General features: G+C 40.2%; 1 protein-coding gene across 2 annotated transcripts in view; it reads left to right on the top strand.

Moving 5' to 3' along the window:
- Nucleotides 1-8,087, top strand: part of LOC145784369 (Na(+)/citrate cotransporter-like) — a 45,202-nt gene extending 37,115 nt beyond the window's left edge. For both annotated transcript variants that reach the window (XM_082596187.1, XM_082596179.1), the window contains 4 exons: nt 1,491-1,609; nt 1,861-2,022; nt 2,818-2,955; nt 3,458-8,087. In XM_082596187.1, coding sequence (XP_082452313.1) covers nt 1,491-1,609; nt 1,861-2,022; nt 2,818-2,955; nt 3,458-3,664 — 626 coding nt within the window. In that variant the 3' untranslated portion in view covers nt 3,665-8,087. The remainder of the gene's footprint in view (nt 1-1,490; nt 1,610-1,860; nt 2,023-2,817; nt 2,956-3,457) is intronic.
- The last annotated feature ends 6,273 nt before the right edge of the window (nt 8,088-14,360 follow it).

Genomic DNA, 14,360 nt, shown 5'->3' with positions numbered 1-14,360 from the left:
CAGGGGCGGATCTACCAGGTGGGCCTGGTTGGTACAGACCCACCCAGATTGGCAGTGGGCCCACCCAAAATCAGATTTATGAAAAAAAAACACATATTAATGTTTAACACTAGAACAACCAAGTGGCACTGAATTGTCTGAATGTCTGTGGCAATACTATTTCACAGCATTTGTAAGAGATATTCGGTAACACTAAATTTTGTATGCTGGCCCGCCGTGGCATTATTGGTGAAGGCCCATCAAGATATTTACTAGGCCCACCCATAAATTACGTTCTGAATCCGCCACTGAGTAGCCTACTACGTGTTACGTAGTAGGCCTAACTAAGTTATAAGCTTGACAAACTTGATATAAGTTACTCGGTTATCTATTCCTAATAATGCATTGCCTTGCATGTCTTCCGATAAAGTCTCAGCAGTGTGTTTATTACGTTGTAAGTTGCTGATGGTTTAGTGATTAGTCACAGCCGCAAATTCGAATTAATTTCAACAGTTTGAAAGTCGGCAATTGTTGCTTTACTGCACGTAGCCTTTCGAACAGACGCGAATACCGCGTCGTGTCGGTATCCTTGCGTTTGTTTGTAAACAATAACATTCATAAACACATCACGTCTGGTATAGCTCGCGCTGTGATCATCAGCACGAAAACCAATCTTTGCAAGGTACTCTTGTAGGCTACTTGAAGCTTATCGGCTTTGTCCATGTCGAGTACATTCCTGTGGTCGCTGGAAACTTTTGTGGGTAATGAGAGATGAGTTTATTTAATCTCCGTACAAAAAAACACTCTGGTTGCAAAAGCAACGTCACGTTTTTGGCTAAATTAAAATTAAATAAATTAAAATTTAAAGTTTACGAAAACATCTGAGGTGACGTGTTATTCGTTCTAATCTGTTTATCGTCGCGCGAAACCAAAAAACTGGAAGGGGTGTTGCGAAATTCGTTTGTCTTGCTGTATACTGTAATAATGATCTCGCTGTTTCGCGTTCATTATGACAACTTCCAACACAAAATTTATATATATATCACATTTGTATAAGCTAATGTCAGAAGCAACTCACAGATGATAGGAAGCAACGAGACCAACAGTCTCAGTTGCTTTTATTGTCAAATGCCATTAAGTTTCTTGCCAAGATACACAGCAGGTCGTTGAGAAGATCACGAGGGTCTGATGCCAATTAGATCTTTGGGCTCAAAATCAAGACACGATTAGGAAAAACGTGTATCTAGTAATACGAGGTAGTTCTCGGGCGGACCCTTTCAAAAGGTTACGGGCCCCTAAAAGCATCCCGGGCCGGGGCCTAAAAATATACCCTGGATGCTACTGTGCACAAGCGTGCTCTCAATGGAATACAAAGCAGCGACCTTTAGATTGTCGGTCAAACAAACCTCACTAGTCCAACAACAAGTTGGTGGTGCGAATCATATTTAAAGACTTTCCAATTCTGTTGAAGATTGAGTAGGATGTGTGCTTAAACAATGTTGTTTATTCAGACGCCAGCGAACCTGGTCCAGTTCCTGCCCTCTTGTCTTGGAGGGTGGTCCAGCAAAAGATGGCCTGGAATGTTATTCTCCTGCTCGGAGGGGGGTTTGCTATGGCTCTTGGCTCTAAGGTAAGCGTTTGCAGTTGAAGTTATCTTGAACGTTCATTTGAAGGTTGTTTCTACGTCAAGTTAATAGGTACAACAATTCAAGATTAAAACACCATAAAACAAACAATCTGCCTGGCCAGGAAAACAAGAGAACCATTTGATTATGTTGTGATGTACTTTCGTGTCCTAATGCGGTGCATGTAGATAACAAAAGTGCTAATTTGAAACTTATGCTTATAAGTCCAGTTGTTCGTATCTTATATTTTATCTAGGAATCTGGTTTATCAAAGTGGATCGGATCACAGATGACGCCTCTGAACAATCTAACTCCGTTTTGGGCCAACTTCATATGCTGTGTTGTAATATGTGCTCTCACCCAGTGCACAAGCAACACAGCCACCGCCACTGTCTTCCTTCCAATTCTAGCGGAACTGGTGAGTTTTTCTGAACCATAGTACTTTACTTTATTAATACAGAGCTACAGTGAAGAAGGCAGTTCAATTTTATCTGTCCTCAGCACTATTTTCGAGTTAAAAGTAGTAAAGCTTGCGTATTAATGCACTTTGTATTTCACTGCAAACGTAGGCTATAAAACTGAACAACACCCCAGGGTTAAGCATTGAAAATAGTTTCGTGTGATAGTAAAAGGTTACCACGTTCAACCCCGACTTGTTGTTTGGTGATAAAAGTGATGGTTCTAAAAATATCCGGATTTCCCCCCAACATCTGTGACATTGATATTGGTCGCAATATTTTCACCGTGCAATTAATAACAGAAAAACTTGGCGTTTCATTGCCTCCAACCTCTACAAAAGGAAGGAACTGAAGGCTACAATGATGTCCGTCCCATTAGCTCAGTGGTTACGCGCCGGGTTCAAGATCACGCGGCGCTGGTTCGACTCTCGGGGTGTGCGTTTGAGCAACGCATTTCAGGACTGCTCTCCATTCAGCGGCACCTAGTGAATGGAATAATTTCTCGGCAACAACACTTCAACAATCGGAAAAACTTCACTCTGCCAATCTCGGTAACCTGCCCTGCGTCAAGAGCCTCTACAAGTATGCAAACAAGTACCAGGAATAACCTACCAAGGCTTTGTCAGTCCGAGGATAAAGATTCAAAACCAAACCAAACCAATGATCTCACTTATTATTTCTGATAGATATTCGTGCGCAGTAGAAACAATTTTTTAAATTTTAAAATTCAATGTAACTCTTCATCCTTCTCTCAGGCTGAGGTTCTTAGAGTGAATCCCCTCTATCTGATGCTTCCATCCACCGTGATCACCTCTTACGCGTTCATGCTCCCTGTCTCCACTCCTCCAAATGCAATCGCCTACTCGTACGGCCATCTCAAGATGATGGACATGGTGAGTATAGCCACCAAGAAAATTGGCTGTTTTTACGCTGAATTAACCTCTGCAAAGGATAAATTAATGCAAAAAGTACTGATTTTACTCGGTTGCACCTCTATACAACTGCACTGACACTGTCTGCTTTGTAAAGCGCTGAGGAGCAGCAACGCATATCTGGAATGGATACAGCGCTATATACAGTAAAACACATTATAATTACCATCTCAAATAGCTGATCATATCATTTTGTTGTCTAACTGCACTGAAAAAACTCTTTATAATTTATGTGTTACATACAAGGGATGGATACAGCACTACATAAAAACATACAATTAGCAGGCTGGCTATCATCAACGAAGAAAAGCTAAATGTGGAAAATAGAATTCCGTTACCTTACTAGAATGTTGATATTGTTGTGCATCAGGGTTGACGAGTGGAGAGTTTAAAATAAAGGTTCAGATATAACTGACCTCTTTAAAGTGGTCAACAATTGCAAAAACTATCTTTTTTCTTCCAGATAAAAGCGGGATCTTTAATGAACGTCGTTGGCATCTTCATGGCTCTCTTCTCCGTGCATGTCTTCGGAGGAGTCTCTTTCCACGTGTTCAATCCCTGCCCAGAGTGGCTCCACTCGGAGCTATGCAACGCCACCATGGCAGAAGTGACAAACATAACTATGGCAACCACATTAGAACCTTTACTTAATCTCACCATGACAACGTGACGACACTCTGACGTACTAAACTGTGGAGATGTACAGCATAGAATTCTCAAACTTGAAACTACGGAGAAAACTGCTGCGTGCATTGACACAATGAGATCTACGGTACTATTAGTTTGCCAGCACTTACACGTCCTAAATGCGATCCCAGACAGTAAATTCCGTCATTTTTACATTGGTTCAACGTCTGCAGTCGTTGGAGCAATGCAAAAATGGCTAATTTTTCTGAATGCGATATTCTTCCATCTCCACAAATGGAGTGTTGCAAAAACAAAACAATCCATTCTATTACGTTTCAGTAGGTTTTAGTAATTTATTGATATTTGATGTTTTTAATTGTACTTTGAAACTTTTTGATTAATATAATGAGAGAATATGTTTTGTGCATCTCTACACAGTAGTGAGCAGATGGATGATCCCTCATATATTGAGATGCACCGCTCTTCCTATCTTACAAGAATTACGTCTCATCATATTTCGCTTCTTCGGTGTGATATACCTAGGTTAGTGTTATATTTAATGAAGGTACTTCACTGCCCCGTTTCGCGACATGTAATGTATGAGCAACCCCTAGCTAATTTCGTGAAAGGAGTACTTTGTGATGGTACTCCGCTTACGGAGAACATAATCCACCAGAGATTCAACCAGCGACGTAACTTGAAAAAGAAGTTTAAGGGAGGCAAAACCAAATGTTTGGGCAAATGCCATGCGGTATGAATTAAAATAGTATTACCACGTTATAATAATATTAAAGCAAATCCTTTGGGAGAAAAATAAAATTTAAGATAATGTTATTTTCTTTTTACATTTTGAAACAGGTCTTTTTTTCAAATTCAAAGATTTTTTTTGTATCAAAATATTGAGATCCCATCCTTAGCCTCGGCAGATACAGTTTATTTCCAATAACTGTTTTCTTTCAGCATATTGCCCTTTATTTCTGACGCGTCAAGTTTTTTTCCGAAGAGTATCCAATTATTTGAAACAACCCTTGTATTTGCCAATTCACGAAATCACCACCAGCAATTTTTGACATTGAATATTTAATTAAACAACTACGCGCCCAACATAGAGAAATAATTCCCGTGAAATCGTTCTTTCTTCCTAACACATCATTTTGTACATGATATAGATCAATACACACATGTGACGACATTTTCAAGCACTGGTGGAAACACCAAAATAACAGCATATGAGATGTACCCACTATACGATTCTACCATCACGTCGTGACTTATTGAGGTGGTTTCAAGCCTGGTTTTGTTATAAATCTTTGTAATTCCAATTTTCAGTATTTGGTCTTAACTGGTCCAACTGGTTTGATTTGCTTTCAATCGTTATTCAATACATGTTATTAGAGAGATGAGGCTGGAAAGTAGAATCAACAAATGTGTGTTAAATATTGAAATGAAGTTGTCCACCAGGCATTTAGTTAAATAACGTGATGCGTTCTGCTAGTGCAAATTTAGCTGGACTATCACACGATGTATATAAAGTGACAATCTAAAAGTCGCATCCTGTGTTTTGCCATGCTAGGCATAGGTAGTCACTACCTGGTCCAGCTCCCTGAAGAAGTCAGTCGTGTCTGATTGACGAAATGTCGGAATAAAAGTAGATTGTCACTTTATACATCGTGTGACAGTTTAGCTAAATTTGCACCAGTAAAACGCATTATGTTATTTAAATATGTGTTAAAGTAAAAAACCATTTCAATTACAACGATTGGAAACTATTGGCTTGAGTTTACTTCAAGTAAATCTTTGCGAATAGTCACCAAGGCTAGTACCGCAGTCTAGCTAATTTACATTTTCCTTGTCATGCTTGTATTGTATTTCACACAGCCATCTGTATCGCCCCAGTGATGGACAGTTTTTATATTTTTAAGTGGTTCAATGGAGTCGCAACCACTTGTTTTATATTCTTTACGTGAAAAGCGTTTCTAGTTCATTTATTTATTCGTCAGTGATTATGTATTTGTCTTTGTCGTCGCCATAAAATTGTCCATTATGTGTCTGTGGGTTAATCAATTAACCTGATGTAAATATCTTACGTAGTATCACTTCACGCTTAAATTTGTGTCCGCCCAATCAAGTTGGTAGAAGGGAATAATGTTTTACGCTTCCCCTTAGACGTCTCTTGTTTGGCGATAATCACAAGTGATCAATTATAAGCGAATAAGGAAAAAAGATAAAACTTTAATTGATGCAAGTCACGTGATTACACAGTAAAAGTCAACACTTGAAAAATCCTTCTGTGGTAATTTAATTTAAAAACTTGCTGAGGGGAAGGAATACGGTGCCAGCCAGATGGACCTTGGCCGTATAAATCAGCGATTCCTCAAAGGCCTCATGAACAAAACAACTCCATGTCCTTGGGGTTTCATTGGAATGGTTTCTAATGCATTGAGTGTTACCTTACCCTTGAGCGTTGGGAATATGAGAATCGCCCATGTCGTGTAAGTTATTAGAAGTTAAACTTTTCAATAAGTGTGCTGTGTCTTATGTGTACGTGTGCACGACACACTGTACTGCAGTTTTACCATCACACTCGACGTATGTTTGTAGGATAAACATCGTTGTGTGTTTTTACATTGTTTGTTTGTTTTTTATTTGTTACCTATATCTGCCCAGACAGCAAAATCCGTCATTTTTCTGCAGACGCTGAATCAATGTAAAAATGATGGATTTTGTTTTGGATAGCCACATACCGATCAACAAAAACTTTCTTTCAGTGTCAATTCGGGGCTACGCTTTAAGAAATAAAACTTTTTGTGTTTGTTTTTCATTGCTGATTGAAGCTTACACAATACACATACACAAACTCCATTGAGCTCTATTGAAAGTTCAATAAATTTTGAATCATATTGGTCTACCTGCTTGAACAAAACCCAGCAGCAAAAAGTATTGCGACTGTGCAACGCCTGCTAACTGGCTTGAACTCATACGATAAGTCTGAGGGAACATGCAGTGGCGGAGCTTTTTTGGGCTGAATCGCTCAGTCCATTGATTGTGTTAAGGAATTCAGGGGCCCATTGTTATCGAAGAAGCAACTGAGCTTCAGTCATGTCTGGCAGTGACGTCTGGTCGAGTTTATCACAATGGGCCCATTGTACATTGATGTCTTTAAACACTTGTATAAATAATCTTGCATAGCAAGACGCACTTTTAGTGCTTTCTACGTTTTAATTTGTATTGGTCATGAATAGTAGACAAATCCTTTGTTAATTGTAAGCCATCCCAGGATTTTTGGTTACGCCTATGGGTTGGTCTTAAATTGAAAAATTTTGGTCCTGAATTTCGTTAATTTGCGTTGTTTAGTTCTATGTGAATTATCTAGTATTGCCAATGTGATTCATTTGTTAAATGTCGTCGTTATGTCCACTTCGGGCTTCAATAGGCTTTAATTTTGGTCCTGCTTCAGGCCTACAATATAGGACCGCTTGCCGGTTTGAATGCCATTACTTTATCTGTATATTTTCTTGAGTTTTAATCCAAACATTGACTAGTTCTGGGGCTAAAGTCAGATCTAAGGGTGTCCACAATAAATGAAACCCAACACGTTTATTTTGGGATACTCTATTGTTTTCTGAAATAAAAATCAACGTTTTTGGCAAAAACATTAATGAGCGCTGAAAACGTTAAAAACAATGGAACATTGCAACTATTGGCGGAGATTGCTGTAAAAAGATAACAACAAAAATGTCAAAATAATAAAAAGATGTGAACTTTGTTCTGAGCATCTTTAATATTCCAGCTAAGCAATGTTTCACATTATGGGCCATTTAAGGTTGGTAGGTCTATGTGAAAAAAAATCTTATCCAGGAATGCAAATTAATTTTCAAATCTTGTTTTTTTGCCCTTAAACTTCTGGAAATATTCCAACATACCGAACCCTGCCAAATTATTCGAAACTTTTCTTTGTTGGATACTGAAGAGAGTGCGAGTCTCACTAGCAAATTTTTGTTGCGTTGATTCAGCATGTGCAGATGTAAGATCAATGTACGCAAAAGAAACTGATTTGCTGGATAGGTGTGCAACTGGAACCGTTGCCCTCAATCGATGTTGTCATATCTGTTGTCTGCATGTTCAGTCACTTTAACTCTTAAATTAATGTTTTTACTTAGTTAAAGATATTTTTAACGTAAGTTGCGAAATTCATCCGCTACAACTTATGCTACGAAGATATTGGAAATCGGGATTTTCGAAAGTTAGTGGGTGGCATAAAATCTTTAAATACCCCGATTTAATTTATAATTGTACATAGATTTGTTGCAAATCATTATTTGGATGGCTTAATGTTGAAGAAATTGCTACACATCGCTTACTTGCGCGCACTTTCTCTTAAATAGTTCCTTTGACAGTGTGGAGTGCAAACGTCGCTTTTACAGTGGTGTTTTTATTTATTAGAAATAAACGTGTTCGTGCATCAATCAGACTACCCACAGTTGCAGGAGCGAACAAAAGTCTTGAGACAAAAACAGAACATATCCACGATTCTTCTAAGTCAAGTTGCGTTTGCCGCAGCGCCGTCAGTTGGTCAGAGGTGCAGCTTTAAGTTGATCCACAGTGGTTGGTCGTCCAAAGTTTTAATTTAGTCAAAAAGAAATTTAACTTCTGCCAGTTTTCAAAGTTGCATTTTTATATATCAAATGAATGCCGCGGAGTTGGAAGTTTCGCGCAAATAAATGCGAATAATTCATTGCACTGAGGCATTCGTTCAATAAAGTCGATGCATTATGGATCATATTGCGCGATGTGTTTTGATAAGAATTCTAGATATTGGCTAAGGAGTAAGTTTCAAATTTCTAACTTATTAGATCAATGTAAAGTCACTCAAGGCAACTTCGTTAGTCAAAATTATTTTAGTTCTTTCTCACACTAGGCTACTTGTGGGAGAAACTGATGTTTTATTTCAGGAGGCAATCGTATTAAACCTAGAGTAGCTTCGTTTGGCATTTTCACACTTGAAGCTCGTTGTCTTTTAGCCAGTTTTTAAATGTATTTCCACTTTGGTAAACTGTGTTGAAAACCTCGGGTAGTGGCAGACAGTTTAAAATTAAATGATCAACAGTTTTTGCCTGCTTTTCTCGCAATTTGGACAGATTAGCAGTGGCGGCTGGTGAGGTGTAGAAATGGTGGTGCTGCGGACGGGCGAAGCCCGGGCGCTATTGAATAAAAAAACCGAGTACGTGAAGGTTTGTCTACTCTAATGGATTAGAAATGGACGAGAAGTCACAGATGGCAGCTGCTTGGCGTATGCGGACGGCTAGTTCTTGAGCCGTTTCACCGGGCTTGCGCTTCATCTCGCTCCAAAAACGGAATTGCTCTCTCACGATGAAGCGTTTTGGGTCGAATTGTTGAGCCATGTAATCTGTAATTTCCGTTATGGTGAATCCTTGACTTCCTTGGGGTTTGTTGCCTGCGCAGCCAAATTTGTTAACATTTTGTAGATTGTGTGTGCAGTGCCGGTCTTAGGGTAGGCTATTTCGGGCCCTGTGCGGAATATGCTTTGGCAATGATCCAATTCAGTAGCGTAGCTAGGTATTTTGAAAGGGGTTTTGACGGCCGGCGGACGAAGCCTGACGTCGCGTTCGCGGAAGGCGACACCTAGCGGCGGGGAGTCTGGGGAGCCACCCCCAGAAATTTTTGAAAAATTATTTTGAATTTGGTGCATTTTGAAAGCATGTTCAACAAAAATTTGGATATGAATATTACTGTAAAACGGTGCTGTCCGGTGGCATAGCAAAAGGATAAGATTTTGTCGCGTCGGGCCACCTTGTAAAGGTGGCCCGACGTGACAATCTCAGCACTTGCCTGTACAAGCAAGTACCGGTATCCTTAAAGCCACAACTGACTTCAAGGATAGGCCTACCGGTAGGTTACTTGCTTGTGAATCGAATTGAATTTTTCCATTGGATATGATAAAAATTACTGCATTTTCTGACTAAATTGCGGCCCCTAATTTATGGGCCCTGTGCGATCGCACGGTTTGCACACCCCAAAGACCGGCACTGGTGGGTGATTGATTGCTGGTGAGGAAAACCTGCGGCATTTTGTCTTGTGGGACTGAATGTGCCGCTACAAAGGTGTTAAACCTCTTCCAATAGTCTGCCCACAGTTCAGTGGTGACATCGAAGGTTATAAACTTAGGTAAAGAGACCTGCTGTTGTATTGTAATAATAGTTATTGTCTTGTTGTCTGTGACCTCACAGTTTGGGCTCGTATTTCTCGTAGTTGTTCTGCGCTTTTCTTGTTCTTGTTGATGTTGTTCTTGTTTGGCAAGTTGTTGGTTGGAAAAATAGCATTAAGAAATACTATGACAAAACTGCCAAACGTTTGCCTGCATTGTTTGTTAACCAAAAACCCGGACCAAAAATTATTTTATTAAAACCCAGAAAAGAAAGAAAGGCACAGTGGTACACAGTGATGTACGCGCATACAAAAAATATTGACGCCGTCAGCGTAAATGCAAACGTTCGAAAAACTATACGCCGTATGCGTCAACGCAACTTGTAAAAAAAGTTGGCGGGGTCAGCGTCAGCGCATACACTAGCGTAAACTCATTTTGTTTGCTAGGTGCCAATATTCACACGGTATAAACCACTCGAAACAAACAAGTTTTATTTTGAATTTCCACAAAGAAACACAAGCATCTGAAAGTGTTCATCTGACATTTTGCTGTGTTTTGGTTCCAATATGTCTTAGCCCATTGAAAACATTCTTTCAACTGCAGCGCTGGAAGGTATTGGCGTGTTGTAGCGAAAAAAATACATTAAAAAGTATGCGTTGACGCTATGCGCTTAAAAAACCGCGAAAACTTTACGGCGTAGCCTCAAGCGCAATCTATCCAAAAAAATGTGGCCGCACGCGTTAGCGTAAACAAAAAGTCTACGCTGCAAGTATGCGGCGTATACGTACATCTCTGGTGGTACAATGTGAGAATACTATCGTCACGCACTTACATCGTTAAATCTATGAATGGTGTCACACACAAACGAAACCATGTTCATATTCGTATTGATCGCAGTGAAAACCAAAGCCAAAGTGGTGATAATGAATCAAATGCATCGTATTTCAATTCAAGCGCCAACTACAGTAATTATGTAGCCTACCTCCTTGTAACAATGTATTACCCAATCCCAATGCTGATAGGTCTATCCCTGATGCAAGACCACAAAGAAATCGTAGACCTCCAGTAAACTATGTGATGATTTTTGGTGAAGATGTTGTGAGTTGTATTATATTATTTATGTTTTGTAACTGTTATTTTGTATTGTACAAACACAGGCTTGCCAGATTGGCCCTTTTTAGAGGTAGTTGGCCCCCAAAAAAATTGTTTGGCCCCTTGGCCCTTAGTTTTCAATATTTGGCTCTTTTTGGAAGCAGTTGGCACATACTATCAAACTAGCTATTTAAATAAATGTCTTTCGGAAATTGAGATGGAAAAGTCTTATTACGATTTTTTAGACAGTGTTTAGCTGACAATATTTATGCCAATGCTAAAGATTCGAGTGGAAACACTGTAGAAGATGAAGATTTGAAATCGTTTTTGTATTAGAATGTAGACCACAGAAATAGAATAGATATAGAAGGCTCATTCCCATTCACGCTCCACACACCGCGATGGCACCACTCGAGTGCGCCGGCCGCCATCTTTGTTAGCACAACCAATTGTGAAAGCCTATTCAACCGGTACCTCTAAATACCCATTGTCAGGCATTGTAGGCATTGTCGGGCATTGTCAGCTTTTTGGGGGGTTGTGGAGCATTTTCAGGGGTTGTCAAGCATTTTCAGGGGTTGTCAGGTATTGTAGAGTAGTCTAACTACTTTCAGGAATTGTTGGGAATTTCCAGGCATTGTCGATCATTATCAGTGGTTGACGGGTTTGTTAGGCATTATGGAACATTATCAGGCATTGTCGAACATTTTCAGGGGTTGTCGAGCATTTTCAGGGGTTGTCAGGCATTGTAGAGTAGCTACTTTCAGGCATTGTCCAGGATTTCCAGGCATTGTCGATCATTATCAGTGGTTGACGGGTTTGTTAGGCATTATAGAACATTATCAGGCATTGTCGAACATTTTCAGGAGTTGTCGAGCATTTTCAGGGGTTGTCAGGCATTGTAGAATAGCTACTTTCAGGCATTGTTGGGAATTTCCAGGCATTGTCGATCATTATCAGTGGTTGACGGGTTTGTTAGGCATTATAGAACATTATCAGGCATTGTCGAACATTTGCAGGAGTTGTCGAGCATTTTCAGGGGTTGTCAGGCATTGTAGAGTAGCTACGTTCAGGCATTGTTGGGAATTTCCAGGCATTGTCGATCATTATCAGTGGTTGACAGATTTTTTAGTCATTATAGAACATTTTCAGGCATTGTCGAACATTTTCAGGGATGGTCGAACATTTTCAGGGGGGGGCAGACCGCCCCGGCGGCACGTTTGGTGGCGGCACTTTCAGACGACGATTTTTGATTTTGATTATAATCTGATAAAAAAACGCATTTCATTTTCACACAGGGCCGGATTTAGCTGATGGAGGGCCCGGGGCACTTTTAAATCAGGAGCCCCCGTGCAAAAAATTTTTTTGTGCCTACGGCGCGAAACACCCCCTCGACGTCTACAGTAGCATTAATCCACCATTGCACAGCATTTTTCAAAAATTACAAATCTAAAAGAAAAAAAAAATAACACAAAATCACACTTTTTTCACGTATTGGGGGCCCTTTAAAATTCGGGAGGTCCAGGGTACCTGCACCCTCTGCCCCCTTAAATCCGGGCTGGTTTTGCATGCTTTTTCTTGAAGGGGCGGCAAAACCTGAATCCGCCCCGGGCGGCACATTCCCTAGCTACGCCACTGCCGACAATGCCTGCCAGAAAGAATCTAAGGTACTTTACAATGTCTGAGAACACCTGACACCTAAAAATGTTCGACAATGCTTGAAAATTTCTGACAATGCCTAACAACAAGCCTGTCAACCATTCATAATGATTGACAATGCCTGGAAATTCCCAACAATGCCTGAAAGTAGCTACTCTACAATGCCTGACAACCCCTGAAAATGCTCAGCAACCCCTGAAAATGTTCGACAATGCCTGAAAATGTTTTATAATGCCTAACAAACCTGTCAACCACTGATAATGATCGACAATGCCTGGAAATCCTAGACAATGCCTGAAAGTAGCTACTCTACAATGCCTGACAACCCCTGAAAATGCTCAACATCCCCTGAAAATGTTCGACAATGCCTGAAAATGTTCTATAATGCCTAACAAACCCCGTCAACCACTGATAATGATCGACAATGCCTTGAAATCCTAGACAATGCCTGAAAGTAGCTACTCTACAATGCCTGACAACCCCTGAAAATGCTCGACATCCCCTGAAAATGTTCGACAATGCCTGAAAATGTTCCATTAATGTCTGATAAGCCTGCCAACCACTGATAATGATCGACAATGCCTGGAAATCCTAGACAATGCCTGGAAATTATCGACAATGCCTGAAAGTAGCTACTCTACAATGCCTGACAACCCCTGAAAATGCTCGACAATCCCTGAAAATGCTCGACAATGCCTGAAAATGTTCCATAATGACTACGGTACCAAACCTGTCAACCACTGATAATGATCGAAAATGCCTGGAAATCCTGGACAATGCCTGGAAATTCCCAACAATCCCTGAAAGTAGCTACTCTACAATGCCTGACAACCCCTGAAAATGCTCGACAACCCCTGAAAATGTTCGACAATGCCTGAAAATGTTCTATAATGCCTAACAAACCTGTCAACCACTGATAATGATCGACAATGCCTGGAAATCCTAGACAATGCCTGAAAGTAGCTACTCTGCAATGCTAGACAACCCCTGAAAATGCTCGACAACCCCTGAAAATGTTCGACAATGCCTGAAAATGTTCTATAATGCCTGATAAGCCTGCCAACCACTGATAATGATCGACAATGCCTTGAAATCCTAGACAATGCCTTGAAATTATCGACAATGCCTGAAAGTAGCTATACTATACAATGCCTGACAACCCCTGATAATGTTCGACAACCCCTGAAAATGCTCGACCATCCCTGAAAAAGTTTTCCCTCAGCCCTTTTTGAGGCGATTTGTGCAGTTTATAGCTGCACAATAAGGCATTTTGTAAACAATTTGTAGCACGTATATCAACTTGAGAAAGCTCCAGCGGTGAATACCATGTGCTAACAAAGATGGCGGCTAGCAAGTTGCGACGGTGCCATATAAAGCGCTCTATGAGCCTTCTATATCTATTCTATTTCTGTGATGTAGACCAGTGGTGCCACTCCTAGCGTTTTTCCACTAGATCCAGTGTTTTTGGGTTACATCTAGTGTTCTAGTGTTTTTTTTCTATCTAGTGCTTTTTTAGTGATTTAGCGCTATGTTGGTGTGCATAAGTTTGGACAGTGTTCAAAGTAGCCCCACGTATTTTTGTTTGGCTGCATCAATGTGTTTGTAGTTTTCAAAGTGGACTCGAGTTTTTTGTCTAGTTACACCCAATGATGACCAAATTTGAGATATTTAGCATAAATACTTTAAAAAATACACACAAATGACTGTGAAAAGTGTTCAAAGTAGACTAAAGTAGGTACCGTAGCGTATCCTACCATATGGTACGGTACCGTACCGGAGGCTTACATTTCGTCGCTTACATTTGATGAGTGTGGAGTTCTTAGTC

Source organism: Aplidium turbinatum, chromosome 1 (genome assembly GCF_918807975.1).
Source record: "Aplidium turbinatum chromosome 1, kaAplTurb1.1, whole genome shotgun sequence".
Classification (NCBI taxonomy): domain Eukaryota; kingdom Metazoa; phylum Chordata; class Ascidiacea; order Aplousobranchia; family Polyclinidae; genus Aplidium; species Aplidium turbinatum.
The sequence above is the reverse complement of the archived record's forward strand: the minus strand, read 5'-3'. Positions and strand labels throughout refer to the sequence as shown.